The following is a 23,696-nucleotide window of genomic DNA, read 5'->3' as shown; positions in this document are numbered from 1 at the left end:
TGCGAAGGATCAGAAAGGGATGGTAACTGCATGAAATAAATAAGCAGAGCAAGGGGCTGGAGAGATGGCTCAGAGGTTAAGAGCACTGGCTGTTCTTCCAGAGGTCCTGAGTTCAAATCCCAGCACCCACATGGTGGCTCATCAACCATCTGTAATGAGACCTGGCACCCTCTTCTGTGTACATAATAAATGAGTGAATGAATGAATAAATGAATGAATAAATAAATAAATCTTTAAAAAAAGAAAAAAAAAATAAGCAGAGCAACAGGGGTATGCAAAGGAGATCAGAGAAACAGGAAAGAAACCAGAGAGATTTGATTGTTGCTGGAATGCAGGGAAAAGAATTCTGGGGCAATGCCTAAATCTTGGTTCAGGCTAAAAACGTTGGTGGGTGACATGAATATATCATGGGTTCTACAGGTATGACAGGTTCGGAAGAGAACAGAGCTGGCTTTTGATGTATTTATGTGACATCAGTTGAGTGGGCCACCATGTTGATATAAATGGAGAGGTTTATCTTTTCCATATCCAACATCAGGTTGGTCAGTGGTCTTGTCCAGCATTTTAATTTTATGATGGCCAAAACTAAGAACAGTAAATGGTCTACAATCTCTTTAGACTAGATATCAATCAACTGTATCTGCACAGGGCTAAAAATAATATTTTAAGCATCATGTACTCTCGGTTAAACTGCTTGGTTGGCACTGCTGCATGATGTCATCTACAGATCATCTACCAACAGACCTGTCCCTGTTCCAATTCCACTTTATTTACAAACACAGGCAGAATTTGGTTATAGTTTGTGAGTTCCTAACTCTAGGCTAGCAATAGCACTTTTCATAATTCACAGAGAACAGTGGCTAAAAAGGAAAAGCTTAATAATATAACCTGAGCCAAAGTGAAACTTAAACTTGGACTTTCACAGTATTTTATTGGCTATTTTCTTATCAGTGTGACAGAGCACCTACCTACAGAGGCAACATAACGGGGGAAAGATTAGTCCTGGACCAGAGTGCAGCAGCTAGTCCATCAGAGTGGAGAAGGCACACTGGAGGAAGCATGCAGCTACCATCCCCAACATTCTGCAGACCAGAAACACAGACAGCTCTGGCTGGAAGCAGGGCCAGGATATAGAACCTCAAGGATTACTCCTAGTGGCCCATGTCCACCAGCTAGGTCTCAAACCTGAAGGCTCCACAATCTCTCAAAGTAGTACTCCTGGACAGGGACCTGGTGCTCAAGCACATAAGCTGTGAGAGAAGGTCCATATTCAACCACAATAACTGGTTACTTTATATAAATAAAATTTACTGGCAAATACTTAACTACACACAAAGTTTATTCAATATAAAGTATGCTCAATTTTGGTGATTTAGAGAAGAAAATAATATATAGTATATGAACAAATATAATATTCCTTTAGAAAACAATACTGATTCCTTTCTTTACTTTGTTTTGTTTTTCAAGACAGGGTTTCTCTGTGTAGCCCCGGCTGTCTCAGAACTTGCTCTGTAAACAAGGCTGGCCTCGAACTCCAAAGTTCAAGTTGGCCTCTGCCTGCCTCTGCCTCCTGAGTGCCAAGATCAAAGGTATGAGTCACCACCACCACCCAGCTAGACATTTTTCTTATTGCCAATAGAGAACTTTGTTGTTTTTAAGGCTGTAAAATCAAAGATACAGGCCGGGCAGTGGTGGCGCACACCTGTAATCCCAGCACTCAGGAGGCAGAGGCAGGTGGATCTCTGAGCGTTCAAGGCCAGCCTGGTCTACAGAGCTAGTCCAGGACAGGCTCCAAAGCTACAGAGAAACTCTGTCTCAAAAAACCAAAAAAAAAAAAAAAAAAAAGAAAGAAAGAAAAAAGAAAAAAATCAAAGATACAGCTCTGCTTTATGTCTTTGCCAAGTTATTCAATAACATTTATTCATTCAACAAATAATGGTTAAGTGTGTATATGTTGTTATTCTAGGGATGATATACATTAAAAGTCAAGTACATTTTTCCAGTAAAGGGCCACATAGTAAACATCCCAGACTTTGAGGCCTGTGCTGGCTAGTCTTTTGTCGACCTGACACAAGCTAGGGTCACCTAAGATGGAACCTTAATTGAGTAAATGTCTCCCATCAAACTGGCCTCTAGCCAAGCCCGTGGAGCATTTTCTTGATTAATGATTATTATGAAAGAACCCAGCCCACTGCAGATGATACCACCCCTAGGCGATCAGTCTGAGTTGTATAAAAAAGCAAGCTGAGTAAGCCATGGAGAACAAGCCAATAAGCAGCATTCTTCCATGGTCTCTGTTTGAGTGAGTTCCTGCCTGGCTTCCTCCAATAGTGAACTAGGATCAGAGGTGTAAGCAAAAGGAACCCTTCCCTCCCAACTTGCTGACTGAAACTAAAGATTCTTAATTCAAAATAGCAATGGACCTGACAGCAGTCTTTAAAGGATTCTCAAATGTTTCTACTGCTGTGATAAAACACCATAACCAGCTGGGTGGGGTGGCGCACTCATTTAATCTCAGCACAGAGTCAGGTGGATCTCTATGAGTTCGAAACCAGCCTGGGCTAGAGTGAGTTCCAGGAAAGGTGCAAAGCTACACAGAGAAACCCTGTCTTGAAAAAAACCTAAAAACAACAACAACAACAACAAAAAAAAAACCTAAAAAAAAGAAAACAAAAAACAAAAAAACCTTTAAAAAAAAAAAGGCAAAAAACCTTTTGCAGACATAGCAGCTGGAACAACAACTGAGAACTCACATCTCAAACAGCAAACAAGAAGCTAAGAAGTGACAGGACTTCTCTGAAACCTCAAAGTCTGCCCCCAGTGACATTACTCCTCGGCTAGGCAGCACCTCCTAAACCCACCCAAAGAAAACTGGGACTAGTTATTCAGATGCCCAAGAATACGGAGGACATTTCATTCAAACTGCCACACTGGCCCAAAGTGGCAAATGAGAAGTATTCACAATAAAAGGGCAGTTAGAAGCCAGACACGGCGGCACACATCTTAAATCACAACACTCAAGAGACAGAAGCACACAAATCTCCTGTGGGTTAAGGTCATCCTGTTCTACATATAGTATACAAGGCCACCCCAGAACGAACTACAGAGTGATGCCCTATCTCAAAAAACAAACAAATGGGGCTGAAGAAATGGCTCAGCAGTTAAGAGCACTGGCTGCTCTTCCAGGGGACTTGGGTTCAATCCCCAGCACCCACATGGCAGCTCACAACTGTCTGTAACTCTTGTTCCAGGAAATCTGATGCCCTCTTCTGGCCTTTGAGGGCACCAGACATGCACATGGTACACGGACATGAAGACAAAACACCCATACACACAAAATAATTTAATAAATTAATTACATGTATAGGTTACATGCAATTCAATGCCATTTTATTTAAGAGAGTTGAGCATCTATAGATTTTGAAATCAATAACATACTATACAGACCAAAGTACAATGAATGGCTATTTAAAACCAAACTCTAGAAACTACACAAGTTTTTACAGAAGGCTTAACAAAACTAAATGACAGACTTTGCTTATGGATCAAAAATTACTAATGGTAATACAATCTCTACACAAATTCAAGCTGGCATTTTATAAAAATTGGTAAACTAATCCTAAATTTATATGAATAATCCAAGAGCAAAACAGGTAAATCAATCTTGAATGTAACATTTTAGCCGGGCGGTGGTGTTGCACACCTTTAATTTCAGCACCTGGGAGGCAAAGGCGGATCTCTGAGTTTGAGGCCAGCCTGGTCTACAGAGCGAGTTTCACAGCAGCCAAAGCTACACAGAGAAACCCTTCTTTCTTTTTCTTTTCTTTACTTTTGAGACAGGGTTTCTCTGTGTAGTTTTGGTGCCTGTCCTGGAACTCTCTCTGTAGACCAGGCTGGCCTCGAACTCATAGAGATCCGCCTGGCTCTGCCTCCCAATTAAAGGCGTGCGCCACCACCGCCCGGCCTAAAGTTAACTTTTAATGCAATACAGGGAACTATCAATAAAGTAAAAAGACAACTAAAAAAAAAATGGAATGAAGTATTTGCAAATCATATATCTGGTACAGTTTTAGTATACAAAATACATAAAGAACTATGTAAGAAACATGCAACTCAGCAGCACCAATACAAATGACTAATTTAAAAATTAGCAAAGACAAAGAAGATACAGACAGGCAAGACACATGAAGAGTGTTCACCATACTAATTATTAGAGAAATGCAAACATACCAGGATCATTGCTATAAAACAAAATGAGTGAGTATAGACGCTACCCTCATACACTCCTGACAGAAATGTAAAATGGAAGTCATCACTGGAAGCGTCTAGCAAGTTCACACAAAGTTAACACAGAATACATGACACAGGACTTCCACACAACAGAAATGAAATCACTTGTATACCCCAATTTTGTACAAATGTTCAAACTGCAGCACTCCTCACAGTAGACAAAAGATGGAAGCAAGTCAAAAACCATAAACTTATAAATGATTAAATAAAATGTGCCCTAACTTTACAATGGAATATTATTAAGCATAAACAAGAGTACCAACACAAGCCAAAAAAATGGATGAACCTTGAAAACATCAAGCTGAGTGAAAGAAGAGACACAAGAGGGTGTGCTGAAATTCCACTTACAGAACAGTTAAGAATAAGCAAATCTTCCAAGACACATCAAACCAGCCACTATCAGGGCTGCTGGCAGAAAGAATCTTTGAGAGATACAAAGTTTCGTTAGTGAGGAAATGTTCTGGAACTACATAGTGACTGCTACACAGCACCATGGAAATACTAAGTAAAAGAAAGCTGACACAAAGGACTGTATACTGAGGATCCCATTCACATGTCACAGCCAGAAGAGGCAAACTGTAACATTATAAGTGGAGGGAGTGCAGCTACTGCTGAGGCTGCGCAACTCTGTGAATGCACTGAACACGCTCAAGTGTTTGGGAAAGAGAGACTTTGCAGTACGTGAATGTATCTCACCTCAAAACAGCAGAACTAGAACCACATCACAGGGCTGAAGAGTCCCATGACATCATCTCCTCTCTACTTTGGCATCCTACAAAGCCTGAGCACAAGGCAGAGTGAATTATTTAAGCTGTTAACTTACTCAAAATACTAAAGCTTCTTAGTAACAGAGCCAGGATTAGAATATGATACTTCTATCTCTGTTCTCAGAACATTAAAAAGACAAAAAGAGAAAATTAAAAACCTCTTTTAGCCAGGCTTAACATGGAACACCTGTAATTTCAGTACTCGGAAGGACTGCCAAGTGAAGGCCAGCCTAGACTGCAAAATGAGACCCTGCCTCAAAAAAATAAAAAAATAAAAATACAACTTTATTATAAACAGATATTAATGGTCCTTATAATTATTTTAAATACTATGTTAAAACTAGTATCCTGATATCCCAGCATCTCTTTTTAAGCTCCAAACCCTTCATTAATCATTTTGCAAATGCAAAAACATCAATTTCACTGGTATTTTAAATGGAATAGCTAAAACTTATTCATTTGCCATTCACAGATTAATATTTTCAGCAATTTAATTAAATATTACCAATTTTTTTATCTTTTCTTTTTTTTTCCCCCCAAGACAGGGTTTCTCAGTAGCTTTGGAGTCTGTCCTGGACTAGCTCTGTAGACCAAGCTGGCCTTGAACTCACAGAGATCCACCTGCCTCTGCCTCCCGAGTGCTGGGATTACAGGCGTGCACCACCACCGCCCAGCCCTAATTTTTCTTTTAGAAAATACCATTACATAAAATCTCTGAAATTCTAAGCCAACTTTACAGTGCTTTATTTTATATTTTAACATGCTGAAATTTAGTGTGTGTGTGTGTGTGTGTGTGTGTGTGTGTGCGTGCATGAATGCACATGCATGTATATATCTGTGGGTGGACATCTACTACAGGGCACATGTGGAGGACAGGACACCCTGAAGGAATCAGTTCTCTCCTACCATGTGTCTAGGGAATAAAGCTGGGTCACCAAACTTGGTGGCAGGCACCTATATCTGCTAAGCCATTTGACCTGTTATTAACATTTATTTTTTTTAATTAGATTAAATTTGTGTGTGTGTGTGTGTGTGTGTGTGTGTGTGTGCGCGCGCACACACACTTGCGAAGAAAAATCTATCTTTCCTTTTGTTGTTCTGAAGATAGGGTTTCACGTAGCCAGGGGGACCTATAGCTAGCTCATATGGAGGCCGAATCGGCAATCTTGTGGTCCCCCTACTTCCAACCTCTGGAGTGGCTGGGATTATAAGTTTAGGCAGTACTGGAAATCTCACACAGGGTCTCTGTTATACTAGGCCAGGACTCTACCCACAAATCTACATCCCCAGCCGACTATATTTTATATTGATTTTTTTCAAAAGTCCTACAAATCTAGAGTTGGAAGCCTGTGTTCCTTCCCCCGTTGGCTTTGATCAGAGATTTGACTACTTCAGTCAATAGGATGATGGAAGTGATCTTTGTAATTCCTAATCTGATAAAAACTGAACTGATTCAAATCACTGTTTCCTATCACTTAATTTGGAGTGATATATAATTAAACAAAGACAACCCAATAGTGTATATGGTATTTATTATAAAAGCAAGAGTTCTTATCTACAATGAATCCTCTTTCCACAGCTCCCTATAATAAAACACATCCCTCTGACCAAAAAAAAAAAAAAAAAAAAAAGAGGAAAGATAGTATTTTTAAAGTTTTATTACAATTATTTGCACATTTTTGTGTGGTGTCCAGTATGAGATGGAGGTCAGAGGACAAATTCCAGGGTTCCTGCCCACTCTGTAGAACCCTGGGACTAAAGTCAGATCATCAGGCTTGGTGGTAACCACCTCTGCCCACTGAGCCATCTCACTAAGTGATTACAACTGTGTTCTTTAAGTAGACAAGAAAAATCTTTTACAATCACCTAAAATTATAACCTAATACTTTAGTATGTTACGGAAGTCAAAATAAAATAACCCCACTGGCCACCCTGTAAAGGAAGTGCAACACCACCATGAGCTTAGGCTTCTCTCTAGTGCAGTTCTCATCATTTGGACGCAATTCTGGACGAGTCTGAAGGGGGACTGGGGATGGAGATCAGTTTGTAGATGTTTGTCTAGCAGGCACAAAGCCCTGGGTTCTGTCCCTAGCACCACATGATGGCACACATCTCAAGACTCAGAAGTAGAGGCAGGAAGATCAAAACTTCAAGATCATCCTACACAGAGAATCCTTTTGCTGTTAGGAGGATTCACCCTACAGCTGAGATTACCCAGGTTGTCCTGTCAACTATGCGTTTGACTTTTTGACTCGATGGATAATTCAGAAGTCTCTCCTACTGACCTAATAGACTTTACAGATTCTCTCTGCCTCTCAACTTATTTCATGTATGACTGCTTTGCATATATACCTGCATGCCAGAAGAGGGCATCAGATCCCACCATGTATCTGGGAATTGAACTCAGGATCTCTGGAAGAGCAGCCAGTGCTATTTATTAACTGATGAGACATCTCCAGCCCCAGGATTTTCTCTTTCAAATCAGGGAACAACTCAGGTTCTGTCTATACCTTCTGGGTGATTTAAACAAAAATATTTTGATTGGGTTGATTTTAAAGAATAAATGAGAGAAAATGTGGAAAGTTCTGAGCAAGTGGAAGTGGTGCCATGTGCTCAAAATCCCAGGACTGAGGTTACAGACACAAGAGGATGAGGAGTTCAAAGCCAGCTTAGGCTACACAGACTTCAGCTTTAAAAAACAAATGCAGCCGGGCGGTGGTGGTGCACGCCTTTAATCCCAGCATTCGGGAGGCAGAGCCAGGCAGATCTCTGTGAGTTCAAGGCCAGCCTGGTCTACAGAGTGAGTTCCAGGAAAAAAGGCGCAAAGCTACACAGAAAAACCCTGTCTCGAAAACCAAAATAATAATAATAATAATAATAATAACAATAATAATAACAATAACAACAATAATAAATAAAAAACAAATACAAAAACCTCAGGACACCAAAAGGGCACAACTTTTAAACCTAACTTTAGAAATTAAGACTGCTACAATGGTAGAGTTCTTTGTCTATCTTGCTCAAGGCATGATAAAGCTGTTGTTTACCTGGGCGTGGTGAGGCAAGAGTATCTCAAATTCAAGGCTAACCTGAGTGTCACAGCGTTCTCCCCCAGACCCAACACTAAATAAATATTAATGTTGTCTCCCAACACAAACTTACAAAGAGAAATTCATACACAATAATAACATGGAGTGCAGTCATACACTAATAAATTATTTGTAAAGCATTATTAAATGCAAATACCAATTCATATAAAATGAACAGTGTTTCGGTGGCAGAGAAGGTAATTTGTAGTTACCTTGATCAGGTATTTTTCCCATCTGTCTGCTGTAACGGATTTGCCAATCTTCCTCATCAACTTCAAGTGGAGCTCCACCAATTCTTTTGGTACTTAAAAGGAAGGAAAGACTTCTGTTAGTCAACAAAATAAAATGTTTACAAACACTTAAGATTTAAAAACACAAAAACAAAAACCCACTTCCTCCCATCTTGAATCCTTTCTCAAAACACAGACTGCTGTTGACTCTACTCTCTTCATCCCTGAATCCTGAAAAGCCCAAACTAGAGTGGAAAATGACTGACTAGTAGGTTTACTAGGTTTAGACCTAGTAGGGTTAGTTCTATTTCACACTATCATTAGAATGAAACCTATCATAAGCTGGAGTAAGTCACAGCAGTCCAATGACACAACACAGCAGCCCCACACAGTGAGGCCCAATATGGGGTGGGATGGGGAGGCGTGCAGGAGAGCAAAGTCAATGCTCTCAACTTTCTGCTTCATTTTCCTGTGAACAGAAAACTGCTCCATAAAACCAAAGCTGATTATTTTTAATATGACTAGAGACATAGCTCAGGGGTAAAGCATTTTGCCTCACATGTAGCGACTCCAGGATCAACCCACCAGTAAAACACTAAGTAAATAACCATCAAATAAAAGCACTTAACTAAACAACTAAATTTTCTTAGTGTTCCTCATGCTATACATTTGGATTCCAGACCAAGATATAAACTCATACAATGAGAAAGGAACTGAAGAATATACATCCCAGGTTGGCAGACTTTTAAAAACTGGTCTAACAGTTTTGTTTTTCGAGATAGGGTTTCTCTGCATAGTTCCGTCGCCTTTCCCGGAACTCTCTCTGTAGCTCAGGCTGGCCCTGAACTCACAGAGATCCTCCTGCCTCTGCCTCCAGAGTGCTGGGATTAAAGACTTGCGCCACCATCACCCAGCTCCGCTCGGCTTTGCTTTTAAAAAGGCTGAGAGAAGACAAAAATCAACACACAATAAGCATGCTTTTCATTCTGTTTACAAGTCTTGTTTATTTTGGTTGAGGTCTATAAAAACGGCTAAGTACTATATTCATCAGGGTGCTGGCTCTTCCACAGGGAAGGCACATGTAAGTGGTGGCTGCAGGGCGGAGGAGTGCAGAGCTGGCAGGCACATGAACTTAAAATTCCTGACTCATTCTCTAGTAATTGTGGTGGCTAGAATGAAAATGGCTCCCGTAGCTCACAGGAAGTGGCACTATTTGAAAGGATTAGGAGGCGTGGCCTTACTGGATGAAGTGTGTCATTGTGGGTGGGCTTTGAGGTTTCAAAAAGCCCATTCCAAGTCCAGAGTTCCTCTCTTCCTACTGCCTGTGGATCTGGACAAAGAACTCTCAGCTACCTCTCTAGCCTGCTTGCCTCTACGTCCTGCCATGACAATGAACTAACCCTCTGAACTGTAAGCCAGCCCCAGTTAAATGCCTTCCTTTATAAGAGTAACTGTGGTCGTCTGTACTTCTTCACAGCAACAGAAGATGGACTAAGATGGTAAGTAAATGTATAAGTTTGGTTACAAAGGAAACTAAAATGTAATGAATGATCTTTAGGGGCACAGTATTTGTTACCTAATAAATGGGCAAACACTTCAAAAGAAAAAGAAACAGGTCTGGGAGACAGAAAGCTGGGCAGCACAGCACATGTTTAGCATGTGTGAAACTCTGGCTCCCTATCCTTAGCAAACCCCCAAATTAGCTTAACAATTATTAAAACTGCCACACTGTGACACTGAACAGTCTCTAAAGCAACTGGTTAATAGAGCACTGTAGAATGACGGCATGTTCAGTATCTGCAATTTCCAACACAACAGCCATTTAGCCACATGTGGCTACTGAGCACCCGATAAGTGGCTAATGAAAGTGAGGAACTAAGCTATTTTTCAATTATGATCTGTACGTGTCTGTGTGGGAGTATGTACACGTTGAGTGTCGGTGGCCAGAAGAGGTCACTAGCGCTTGACTACAGGCAGCTGTGAGCCAGCCAACATGGCTACTGAAAACGGAACTCCAGTCCTCTCAGAGAGCAGTAAGAGCTCTTAATTGCTGAGTTCTCTCTCTCCAGAATCAGAGCTACGCTTCTTAGTTTTACTCATTCTTTAAACTTTTTTTATTATGTTTATTTATGTGTACACACACACACACACACACACACACACACACACACACACACACGTACGTGTGTAGGAGGGGTCACGTGACAAAACGTGTGTGGAGGTCAGAGGGCAACTGGCCAGAGTCTGTCCGTTCGTTCCTTCCACCACATGGTTAATGAAGCTCAAACTCAGGTTATCAGGCTTTGCAGTAAGTACTTTCTTTACCTGCTCAGGCATTTTGCCAACACTAATTCTATTCATTCTTAATTAAATTTAATAGACACGTAAGGACAGGTCAATTGTACTGATGTTTATTTATTTATTTATTTGGTTGGCTGGTTGGTTGGTTCATTCCTTGGGTTTTCTGTTTTGTTGTTTTGTTTGTTTGAAACAAAGTCTCTATATTATGTAGCTCTGGCTGTCCTGGAACTCATTATGTAGACTAGGCTGGCCTCCAATTCACAGAAATTAAGCTGCCTCTGCCTCTCCAGGCCTGGGATTAAAGATGCATGCCACCATGCCCAGCTAAAAGTATCAATTATATTCTTAAATCACGTGACCATGTTCTGGAAACTAACAAGCTCTAAGCGTATTCTCTTGTCAACTACATTTTCCAAATAACCTAATTCCCACAACATTACTTATTCTTTCTTTTAACAGTTTACTAACTTCAAGTCATTCTTTTCTGAAAAAAACATAAGATTTTTGTCCCAATTGAACTAAGATCTCTGCCTTTTCCCACAGATTTGAAACTTCACTATTATCAGATCCCTTTCCATCACAAGGTCTGAGGAGGTGAAGGATCCCACAGCAGAAAGAAAAGGTCAGGGGAAGGTCATGAAGACCCTGCCACAGGATACAAGTATAGAGCAGAAGCGGCATCAACCCAGACTGTACAGCTGACCCAGGTCCCCAAAGGTAATGCACACTGCTGTTTCTCCACGCATCCTTCTATCATAAAGTCTTTAAAATATTGCTGCTTCTACAAGTCTAATCTGTTACCTGAGTTCTGATTTTTTAAAAAATACTTATTTATTTAGTCTACATTGGGACTTTGCCTGCATGTATGCCTGTATGAGGGTGTCAGATACTCTGGAACTGGAGTTACAGACAGTTGTGAACTGTCATGTGGTTGCTGGGAATTGAACCCAGATCCTTTGGAAGAGCAGCCAGCTCTTAACCACTAAGCTCCAGTCCCAAATTCTGCTTTCTGGATGGTATATATTTATAGCAGCTCATAATGCCTAATCTCTTCCTCAATCCTTTAAAAGTCCATTATTTAAATTGCCTCTACACCTATGAGCAGAGATAGTTATTTTATCTTGGTCATGGATGAGAGACCGTTGATTTCAGACACAATGGCTGAAGCTTTACTTACTGCCCAGTTCTTAAGAGATTGTTGGGGAGTTTTAGAATAATGAGACTGATCCCTCAGGCCACTTGATCTGTGTATTCATATACCTGACCTTTAAAGAGTTAATTTAACAATCATCTTAGCTTTCAAAAACGCACAGAAAAGGCTCAAGACTGTGAACTACAGCTTAGACTGCCTGAAAAAGCACAAGGCAGAGATTCTAGGTAAGAATAATATAAACAACTGCAATCCACTCATTAACATTTTCTAACAATGTATCAAGGACAGCCAGCAGGCAGGCTGGGGTTTCAGGAGTCTTTCCACTCCACTCTGGGTTTCAGAATTCCATTTCCAATGGAATTTCTGTTCTCATAGGTAAAGAAACACACCCAAAATAACTCAGATTATATCAAATCCAAAAGTGGGAATGTATTTACTATAGACGAAGTAATTGGTACAAATGCTAGATAGAATTTAAGGGAACCGGAGCCTGTAAAACTAGTGTGGTGTTTAGCCACCCTCCTAGGGAAGGGGGAAAGGCCTCCAGGGTGATGGAGCCTGCTTCTCCTTCAGTCTTAGCGGGATTACACCTTGCTTATGATAATACACAGAATCCTAGCCAAGGCCATTTGAGGTTCTTCATTCAGGCAAGGTCTTCCAACACCATGTGTTCCAACTCTAACCAAGTGACCTTATTTTTCTTGCTTTTCTTTCTACTCAATTTAATAATCACAAGAGGAAAGGTGGGGGGGCCAAAACAACTTAAAAGTCGTCATATTAAGGGGAAGAAGGGATTCCCCACAATACTTTTCTCCAACAATTTCAAAGCTAGCTAAAAGCTGAAAGACCAGAACCAACAGAAACCCTTCACCTACATGTACCAAGTGATCAAATTTTTGCCACATTTTACAGAGTTAATGCCACCAGGAAATACCTATCAATACAGTTGAGAACAAAAGGATAAGCAGTAGCTAAGTAAGTCAACAAAGAGAAATGTGCCAGGTAAAAAGAAATGTGTGTATGGAAGCCTCAAGACAATCAAAAATGTCTAGTGTCCATGGGCACCAGGCTCAAACATGGTGCACATACATGCAAACTGACAAACACTCACACACATAAAAATAATTAGAGAGCCAGCAGTGGTGGCACACGCCTTTAATCCCAGAGCTCGGGAGGCAGAGGCAGGCTTCCGTGAGTTTGAAGCAAGCCTGGCTGACAGAGCAAGTTCCAGGATAGGCTCCACAGAGAAACCCTGTCTCAAAAACAAACTAATAATAATAATAAATATTAAGAGAGAAAAAGAATCAGCTGGGCACAGTGGTGCATGCCTTTAATCTCAGAACTTGGAGGCAGATTTCTGTGCGTTTGAGGACAGCCTGGTCTATAAATTGAGTTCTAGGATAGCCAAGGCTACACAGAGAAACCCTGTCTCTAAACGGCCCCCTAAAGGAAAAAAAAAAAAAAGAATGAATGAATAATGAAAAGAATCCTAACTCCTGAAAGCAGATTTTTAAAGTTTTATTAAACAACGCTGTTGAGATGGCTTATTGAGTAAAGATACCTGCTGCAACCCTGACAACCTGAATTCAATCCCTGGAAAGGAAAAAACCAACTCCACAAGTTTCTGATCTCCACATACATCATGGATACCACGCATATGATGTGCACATGCACACACACAATCAGTCAATAAATAAATGTAATAAAAAGATTTTTAAAAACTTGTAAAGTTATGTTGAAAATTTAACATACTCATCCTTGCTCTTCTCAACTGATGGTCTAAATACTTAACTCTTCTGTACATAAAATTTAATTGCCTTAACTGAAAGTAAGACAATCGCTGGAGCTAGTATGCAGCTCAGTGACAGGGCACCCATCTAGCATGCTGAAAGCCAAGTGTTCTGGGTCCAGCAACATATGTACACACAACCATGATGACATTAATTGGTTCAAATCTCTACACTGTAGAAAAAAAACATATTCTTCGGGGTAACTTACAAAGACTAGGTCTCTTGAAGAATCATAAAACATCAAATTATGAGGTACTTTTATTCATGGCTGAGTGAATTTTTGGACTGCTATTTGTTTCAAACAATAGAAGAGCACCAACTATGTAAATATGTTTAAGAAACATGTATCGACTAAAATGCTGGTACTACTGCTTCAAGTCCCTTTCAAGGAACACATGCTCCTCCAGCTTTGGTCTCAGGGTGTTTTCTTACACACCCACTTTCTTACCTGTCCATTTGCTCTGGACTCACCACAATCCAGCTCATAGTTAAATGGCCGAAATGCAGCGTATTATGCTGTGAGCCAGTTCAGGTTTTCCCTCACATCTTCGATTCTTTTTTTGAATCCCTTCAGATGCCTCATGTTTCTACTGTTTCCTTGAAAGCTAGATCTATTTTAAAATTTCCTTTCTTGTGTCCCCTAGATTATTATCTTCCTGCCCCCTTTGCTTTAATCTAAAATACTCTAATGTACATCACTGTACCTGATGAACAATGTGTTGAGGTAAGACTACCAGAGTGGCTTCACAAAGTGTTCCTTTTCCTCACATAACAAGAAGTTCACAATGATGAATTGCTAGTTCCACTTAATACCTCGGAGGTGTGGCATCTTAAACTTCCTGGAACTTGGCCTATTTCTAGCATGCACGGCTGCATGGCTTCTTCATCCTAGGCACCTCATCTCACTCTCAGAGTTTGGCCATTTAATGCCCCTTAGGAAGTAATTCTTCTTCATCACTTTATCAGGACAGTGTCGTTCCTAGTATCCCAGAATACCCCACTTTGTCCTTATACATCAAAAGGTACTACAAATTCTGGAGATTAGATGTACTAGGCCTGTCTTCAGCACCTGGGACAGTGCTCATCAGTACACTATACCATCAGTCACTTTAAAAGGAGGGCAGCTTTGTCTTTCCTTTTCTATCTTTTTGCATAGTTGAATACATGTACTTGGGCTTTGTTTTCCTATCCATTGGGACAGCCTCCATCTTTTATTTCATTTTAATTATAATTCAAATATCATGGGACTGGCTGGCTTGTGTTGAGTTGGAGAAAGATGGTTCTCAACCTGTGGGTAGTGACCTCACAGGGGTCACAAATTACATATTTAAATTACAATTCATAACAGTAGCAAACTTACAGTGATAAAGTAGCAATGCAAATAATTTTATGGTTGGGGGTCATCACAACATAAGGAACTGTATTAAAAGGTCACAGCATCAGAAAAGTTGAGAACCACTAGTTTAGACCAAAAAATTCCCTCACACAGGGCAAAAGACACTAATAACCTTTTTCATACAGCCTTTGAGCTCAAGATGCTTTCACATTCATTTTTTTTTTTTCTTCTTTTTCTGAGACAGGGTTTCTCTGTGTAGCCCTGGCTGTCCTGAAACTCTCTCTGTAGATCGGGCTGGCCTTGAACTCAGAGATCCATCTGCCTCTGCCTCCCAAGTGCTGGGACTAAAGGTGTGCGCCACCACCACCCAGCGGGTTTTCACATTTTTAAAGAGTTTGATTTGGTTTGGTGGAAAAATAAAGTGTTTTGTGACAAATGGTAATTACAGGAAATTCAATTTTAGTATCTACAAAGTTCTACTAAACATTCATCCCCTCTTGTACTGTCTGCAGCTGTTCACACGACAATAGCAGAACAGTTTCAACACACATTATTTTGACTACAACACCTGAAAATTCTCTCTTGCAGGACTGCAGGCTGTGCAGGGCTCTGAACATGTTAAATATCTTCTCTGTCCCACTGAGTTGCAACTTTAGTGAGTTGTACAATCAGAATCTTTAACTGGATACAGTGCCATTAAAGAATATTCTTGTAGCCAGGAAGTGGTGGCACATGTTTTTAATCCTAGCACTCAGACGCAGAGGCAGGTAGATCTCTGAGTTCAAGGTCAGCCTGGGCTACAGAGTAAGTTCTAGGACAGTCAGAGCTACACAGAGAAACCCTGTCTCAAAAAACCAGGAAGAGAGAAAAAGAAGGGACAAAGGATAATGTCCTGGCCACTTTACTTTGAGGGTAATACCCTGTGCCCTCGTTATACTGGACTCCCATTGTCCTGCTCTCATCCCCAAAGACACAGCTGCCATGTGTGTTATTTCTACATATTTGTGAGTTGCACTACGTCAGATTTCTGTTAAGAATTATCATTTTAAAAGACAAAATTGGAGAAAATTAATTTACTATTTATTTGCATGTTTGCCATTTCCTCAAACCCTCAACAGTGCCTAGATTACCTATCTCATTATATTCTTTGCCTATAATGATTCTTACTGTATAGACAAGCTAGTTCACAGCAAATCCTCTAATTTGTCTGAGAAGTTCATTCCTCCAATATTTTTAAAGAATATTTTAATGGATAAAGATTTCCCTGATCCCAGCACTCGGGAAGTAGAGACAGGCGGATCTCTGTGAGTTCAAGGCCAGCCTGGGCTACCAAATGAGTTCCAGGAAACACACAAAGCTACAAAAAACCAATAATTTAAAAAAAAAAAAAAAGAGAGAGAGAGATTTCTATGTTCACTGGGCAGTGGTGGTGCATACCTTTAATCCCAGCACTCTGGAGGCAGAGGCAGATCTCGGTGAGTTCCAAGCCAGCCTGGTCTACAAAGTGAGTTTCAGGACAGCCAGGACTGTTTCACAGAGAAACCCTGTCTCAAAAAACCAATAAAATTTCTATCTTGACAGCCCCCAACTCAGTATTTTTTTAATTTTATGTGCATAAATGTTTTGCCTTCATGTATGTCTGTGCACACTTCCATGCGTCCATGGAAGCCAGAAGAAGGCATTGTATTCCCTGGAACAGGAGTTATAGACAGTTGTGAGCTGCCATGGGTGTGCTGGGAATCTAACCCAGCTCCTCTGGAGGAGGCAGGAGGAAGAGCAATAAGACCAGAAGTTGAAGGTCATCTTCAGCTTTGTAGTGAGTTTCAAGCCAGCCTGAGCTACATGAGACTCTTATCTTCAAAGGTTAAATTAAGTTAAATTTTAAAAAAGTTTACTGAAAGGGACCTAAATTTGGACTATGGAAATGCATCAAGAAGAAAAAGTGGTTTGAAAAAAATCAAGTATCTTACTGGTGTGTACACGACAATACCAAGCAAGTTTAATAAAATATATTTGAAATGTACAAAGAAGATGGAGTAAAAACAATTTTGGAAGAGATGATGCCTACAATATAGTATCTCCAGGTTTGATGAATATTATTAGCCCATGGGTCCAATAATCTCAATAAATCTAAAACAGCTAAAATATATACAACATAGGAAGACATAAACAACAATAAAGAACATAAGTAATGCCAGGCAGTGATGGCATACACCTTTAACTCAAGGCCAGCTTGGTCCACAGAGAGAGTTCAGGGGTAGTATCACCACTACACCCAGTTTCTGTGTTGCTGGGATAGAACCCAGGTGTGGTGATTTAAATAAAAATGTCCCTTGCCCCTCCACAGGCTGTCACCAGGGAGTAACATTATTTGAAAGGATTATAGGGATTAGGAGATATGGCCTTGTTGGAGGAAGTATGTCACTAGGGGTGGGCTTGGAGGTTTCAAAAGCCCACGCCAGGCCCAGTTTCTCTCTTCCACTCTCTCTGCCTGTGTATCAAGAGGATGTGGCCCAGGGCTACTTCTCCAGCACCAAGCTGCCATGCTTGCCAGCATGCTTTCTGCCATGATGATAACTGCTAAGCCTCTGAAACTGTAGCAAGCCCCCAATTAATGTTTTCCTTTATAGGAGTCGTCAGTCATGGTCTCTTCACAGTAACAGAACACTGACTAAGACACCAGGCTTTTGCATGCTCTCAAATGAGCCAAGAGGAATGTCTAGAAAGCTCTTTTGGTACAATTGAAATCCTTAATTTCTCCTTATACTATTTTTTCTTTAAATATTTTTTGTAACTCTGTGTGTGTGTGTGTGTGTGTGTGTGTGTGTGTGTGTGTGTGTATGTGCGTACGCGCGCGTGCGCATGTTTCTACGGGTGCCCATGGAGGCAGGCAGAGGTCACCAGATCCCTTGGACCTGGAGTTACAAATGAATGTGAGTCTCCCTGGGTAGTGCTAGGTGCAAAAAAAAAAAAACAAAAAACAACCCTGGTACTCTGAAGGAACAGTGAGCATACTCTTAACCACTGAGCCATCTCTCCAGCCTCTTGTTTTGTTTCAAAACAGGGTCTCCCTATGTAGCCTTGGCTGGCCTGGAGCTTGCAATATAGAGCTGTCCTCAAACTCATAGAATAGAAAACTATTTACTTGCCTCTGCCTCCAGAGTGCTGGGATTAAAGTCATGTGTGACCATGCCTGGTTTGTTCTGGAGTGAGTGAGGGGGAGGGTGTTGAGGCAGGATTTCTCTCTATAGCTCAGAGCATCCTTTATGTCTTAATCATCCTGCCCTAGCCTCCCAAGTACTGAGATTACAGGTATGTGCCACCATGTCTAGCTTTATAGTAGCTATGCTAACATTGTGTGTGCTAGCTGTAACATCTGCTGAAGTGCTTCTCTGGATTATGTGCCTCCTCATTAGGCTGGTCTCAAATTGAATCCTTTGCGGCAAAACCATAATTATGGAAGTACAGAACTTTCCTAATAGTCATTCTAATGAATTAGAGAATCTATGGCAGGCCATGGGGACTCCTAAGACTTGTGGTCAGTTGGTCAGAAATAGAGGTAACCTGGGGACCCTACTTACGAATGGGTCTGAAGTGCTGGCGATGGTTGGTTCATGGTGTAATCTTTGTGAAATCCGAGGCTAGTTCCAGGTGATTACAAGTTAGCAATTATACTACATCCATTTTTAAAGTTTGAACCAAAAACATGAGCTTTGAAAAAGCAATTCACAAAAGACCACGTCGCAAACAAAGGAAGAAACGTGCCTCCTAACATTGACACCACATGAAACTACCTGACAACGACATTAGCAAAAGCCTTTAAAGTCTGAAAATACACACACTGGGTACATGGATAAATGAGACTTCTCATGGAACTCTGGCTGGACACGAATCCATAAAAATCTTTGAAGAGCAACTGGGTATACGGAAGATAAAGCTAGGCCGCACCTTCCAAACAATTCCATCCTTTAGCAAAGCTGCTAGAGTAACAAATCAAACACCAATAGCTACACTACGTCATGTAATGGAGTAGAAATCAGTAATTAAAACACGTACTATTGGTACATGGCTCTATTTCCTTTTTTTTTTTGCTTTAATTTTATTCCATGTGCATTGGTGGTTTGCCTGCGTGTATGTCTGTGTTGAGGATTTTGGAGCTCCTGGAACTGGAGTTAAAGACAATTGTGAGCTGCCATGTGGGTGCTGGGAATTGAACTTGGGTTCTCTGCAAGAGAAGCCAATGTTTTTAACCACTGAGCCAGCTTTCCAGCCCCCTGGCTTTATTTCAAAGATAATGTCAAGGCAACAAAGGGAGCTGTGGAAGAATGAGCGCAATAAAGCTTTAAAGCACGTACATCCTTACCATGTATTGTTTGTAGACACACAAATATATGCTTGGTATGTGGGGGATGGAGAGATGGTGTAGTGGTTAAGAGCACTGACTGCTCTTCCAAAGGACCCTGGTTCAATCCCAGTACCTACATGGCAGCTCACAACTGTCTGTAATTCCAGTTCCAGGGGATCCAAAATCCTTAACACAGACACACATGCAGGCAAAACATTCATTCATTCATTCATCCTTCCTTCCTTCCTTCCTTCCTTTCTTTATTTATTTAAAGTTGCAGCTCACAACTGTCTGTAACTCCAGTTCCTGAGACCCAACACCCATGGCAAAATACCAATGTATGTGAAATAAAAATAAATAAAATTAAAAAAAAAAAGAAAGAAAGTATGTGGGAACAACTCTTAAAAGTCTCAATGTTTGCCTTTAGTAATGGAAGAAGGGACTCAGAACAGGAACAGTACATGGAGAGCTTCAAACAAAGCTGCAACTTTAACGTCCTTTAAAAATTAATTGGGGGGGGGGGGGACTAAGGGGCCCTAGAGAGATGGCTCAGCAGTTAAGAGTTCAATTCCCAGCAACCACATGGTGGCTCACAACCATCTGTAATGAGATCTGGTGCCCTCTTCTGGCCTGCAGGGATACATACAGACAGAACGGTATACATAATAAATAATAATGAACCTTAAAAAAAAAAAAAGAGTAAAAGACAGGCTGGAGAGGTTAAGAGCACTGGCTGCTCTTCTGTAGGACCTGGGTTCAATTCCCCCGCACTCACAATGGCAACCACACCTGTCACAACAACTCCAGGGGATCTGACACCCTCACACAAACATATATGCAGGCAAAACATCAATGCACATGAAATAAAAATAAATAGATCACTTGTTTAAAAAAATAAAAAATAAAAGTGGGGGGCGGGGCCTCTGTGTGACCGCCCCTCAGCAGCCATCCGAGGTCTGCGTGTCCCCCACTTAATGCAATCCCCGTTCCTGGTCCCACATAAGGTGATCGAGATGCTTGGCGCAGCTGAGGGTTGGGAGCGTGCGAGCTCGTACCCAGGGCTGAGGAGGGTTTCCCCAGACTGAGGAGAGGAAACCGGGTGTTCCGGCCTCCTGCCTGCTGCCCGCCTGTTCTTTAAGGTCACAAACACTGTGCGCCCTGCATGATGGGTGCCAAAGAGGACCAGGAGATGGAACTAGAAGCTTTACGCTCTATTTATGAAGGAGACGAAAGCTCCCGGGAATTAAGTCCGGTTTCATTTCAATATAGGATAGGTGAAGATGGTGATCCCAAAGCCTTCCTAACAGATTTCCTGGACAGAGACATCCCCAAACGCCTCCGATTATACCTATGGATGCTTTTTTTAAACAACACCATCTCCTCAGCTGTAAAGCAGAGTATCTTAGCCAAACTACAGGAAGCTGTAGACATGAATCTTGGCACGGCCATGACCTACACAGTGAGTACACCAAGGACAATAAAGAGCAGTTCATGGAGAACCATCATCCCGGAATTCTTTGCCAACACCCATAGCCAATATCATCTGGGTTGAAATTCCCAGTACAGCCCCATCACGTAAGAAAAAAAGACAAGAAAGGGCAATTTTCCAAAGCTCAAAAACGCAAGCTGGCAGATAAAAAACAGATCACAAAGGGGAGCTTCCTCGAGGCTGGAACTGGGTTGATGTGGTGAAGGTTAGCACACTGGCTCTAAAGATGCTGACTAGTACCTACCTGCAGATGAAGCAAGAGCACCCTTTGAAAAGCAGCCTGGATCAACATGTCTCCTTACTTTTTCTGGTACTGAGTGGCTTTACAAGACACAGTTCTTTTGCATGTGTCTTAAAAATGTAAGTGGAAGGTCCATGAAGTGATTTGGTTGTAGTAAATTAATTGTCACAAACGTGCCTTAATAAAAGGTGAAAGTGTAAGTAAAAAAAGAATAGAAAAAGGAGTAAGTGAAGAAGTGGGAACCTGAAAGTCACATCACAGAAAAATCTCACAATGTCGGGGTTTTAAAAATAATAATAATCTGTAATGTTACTTCTCTTGTGTGCAACCTTTTCATTCTTTTGTTGTTGCTACTCTTACAGAGGAGGCATTCAATTTTTAATTGAAAGGGGAAAAGTTGCAGCTGGAGAGATGGCTCAGGGAGTTAAACACACTTAATGTTTTTTTACAGAGGACCTGTGCTGCAGCTCAGAACCACCAGTACCCAGTTCTGGGGGATCTGATATCCTCTTCAGGCACGCACATGCAGACATATTTCAGAACAGAGTCCAATAAGGGGGTCCTGCAAGGGGAATTCTGAGTGTTTGTGAGAAAACTCCATGAAAATCAGACATGAGTCTTGTGACCTCAGTCTCTTCAGAACACGGAATTGTTCTTGGAATGTGCTGTCCCGGTCCTCCCAGGTGTAACAGGGATGACTTCAGCTGTGTTAGTCATATGCCTCTATGGAAAACATGCTTTTGCCATGTAGGACTGTCCTTGTGGTTATACGCTTTACTCAGTGACACTTGTTACCCTCAGAGTCTAAACTGTCTGGTCTCTGACTATAAGTGGCTAATGCAGGGGCTTCAGTGAGCCTCATTTACTGGTTCCTCTCTCCACTTCACCTGTTGAAAGCAGAAAACAAGTGGCACCGAGAACAGGGACCTGAGGTCAGCTATGAGATGAGACAGTGGGGACCCTCAGAGAAGGCGGTGAGTGAGCATGATGCGGCAGAGACCAGGCAGGGAAGGTTTGCCCGATGTCAAGCCTGTGCATCACTTCTTAAAGAAAGGAGGGGCGGGCTGGAGAGATGGCTCAGAGGTTAAGAGCACTGGCTGCTGTTCCAAAGGTCCTGAGTTCAATTCCCAGCAACCACATGGTGGCTCACAACCATCTGTAATGAGATCTGGCGCCCTCTTCTGGCCTGTGGGGACACATGCTGTATACATAATAAATAAATAAAGCTTTAAAAAAAAAAAGGAGGGGCACAAGTATCAAAATAAATAACAACTATTAGATTGCTTGCCGTTTGTTTATGATCGTAATCCCTGGTTTCCAGAAGGAAGAACTTTAGATGACTAAGTATGGGACAGAATTGGGGAAAAAAAAAATACCGAAGGTTGGGGATTTAGCTCAGTGGTAGAGCACTTGCCTAGCAAGCACAAGGCCCTGGGTTCGATCCTAAGCTCAAAAAAAAAAAAAAAAACCCCAAAAAGCATATAAACAAGGGGGAAGGGAGCTGGTAGATGGCTCAGTGGTTAAGAACACTGACTGCTCTTCCAGAGGACCTGGGTTCAATTCCCAGCACCCACCTGGCAGCTCACAAATAAAAAAAAAAAAAAAAAAAAAAGGGGGAAGAATCCTTGTTCAATTTGGGGTCAATTAGGCATTAATTCGAATTGTTATCAAAAAGCTTAAGGAAGATGAGGATATTAATCACGAGGATGTTCTCTATTCAGGCTGATAACCACAGTAAAAAGCGCGCCAATGGTAACTCTGCTGACAACCATTGCCTCTGCGCTACTGGAGCTTCCCTTCCGTTTGTGTCCTCCCTCCATTGCCTGAAAATGACCCTGAAGCCTGGGGTGAGGAGTCTGATAATCAATCCAATCCTCAATTCTGTCCACAATTTGATGAGGACTTAGGAAAGGCTATGAAAGCTAACTTTACATACAACCTAGGCAAGCTAGGGCTCGACAGAGAAACAGATTTCATTTCCCAGTTCCTCCCTGGCCTCATAAGCTGTGCTTGGTATTTCCAGTGCAATTTCAGCAAATCAAAATGTTTACCTAATTATGCACTAACCAATCTATTTAAAACATAAGAAGAAGATATGGCTTTGGACAGTCCTCTAATATTATCTCGAGAAGCAAGGGAAGAACTACAGCTATTTGAATCCAGACCAAAAGAGGCCTTTGTGTTTCCTGTGGATCCTTCACTGTCTTTAAACTTACTTATTTTCCCCACTAAATTGTTTCCTACAGGTATTACAGCACGAGAGGATAAACCTTTGGAATGGATTCATTACACCACAAGGGCCATAAAATACTAACTGCTACCTTACTTCTTCTTGCTCAATTAGTAAATCAGGGGAGGACAATTATATGGGTTTGATCCTTGCTATATTATCTTACCCTTAACTAGCAATCAGTTTTTTAGAGTGTTACAGAACTCTATGGATTTTCAAATTTCATTTGCAGATTAGTATGGAAGGAGAAGAAATCATTAACTAGCTGGTAAGCTATGGGATTTTCTCATACAAACTGAATTTGTGATTACAAAAGTTATTCAACCTTCTCCTATTCCATAAGCAGATACTTATTTTATTGATGGATCACTTAATACTATAGGAGGGATTCATGGTCCAGATAGTCAATATAGTAATACTTTTTTCCTCAGCCCA

The 23,696-nt window shown here is 41.2% G+C and overlaps 1 protein-coding gene and 1 pseudogene across 1 annotated transcript in view; one reads left to right on the top strand and one right to left on the bottom strand.

Annotated features, from left to right (window-relative positions):
• The window catches only part of Rsf1 (remodeling and spacing factor 1), a 125,347-nt gene that overhangs the window by 80,246 nt on the left and 21,405 nt on the right, over positions 1-23,696 (bottom strand). The window contains exon 2 of the mRNA XM_036186883.1: positions 8,359-8,450. Coding sequence (XP_036042776.1) covers positions 8,359-8,450 — 92 coding nt within the window. The remainder of the gene's footprint in view (positions 1-8,358; positions 8,451-23,696) is intronic.
• On the top strand, positions 20,467-23,337 carry LOC118586531 (annotated as a pseudogene).

This window comes from Onychomys torridus, chromosome 1, assembly GCF_903995425.1.
Source record: "Onychomys torridus chromosome 1, mOncTor1.1, whole genome shotgun sequence".
NCBI classification, from domain to species: domain Eukaryota; kingdom Metazoa; phylum Chordata; class Mammalia; order Rodentia; family Cricetidae; genus Onychomys; species Onychomys torridus.
Note: the sequence above shows the minus strand (reverse complement) of the source record. Positions and strands in the feature narration are given on the sequence as shown.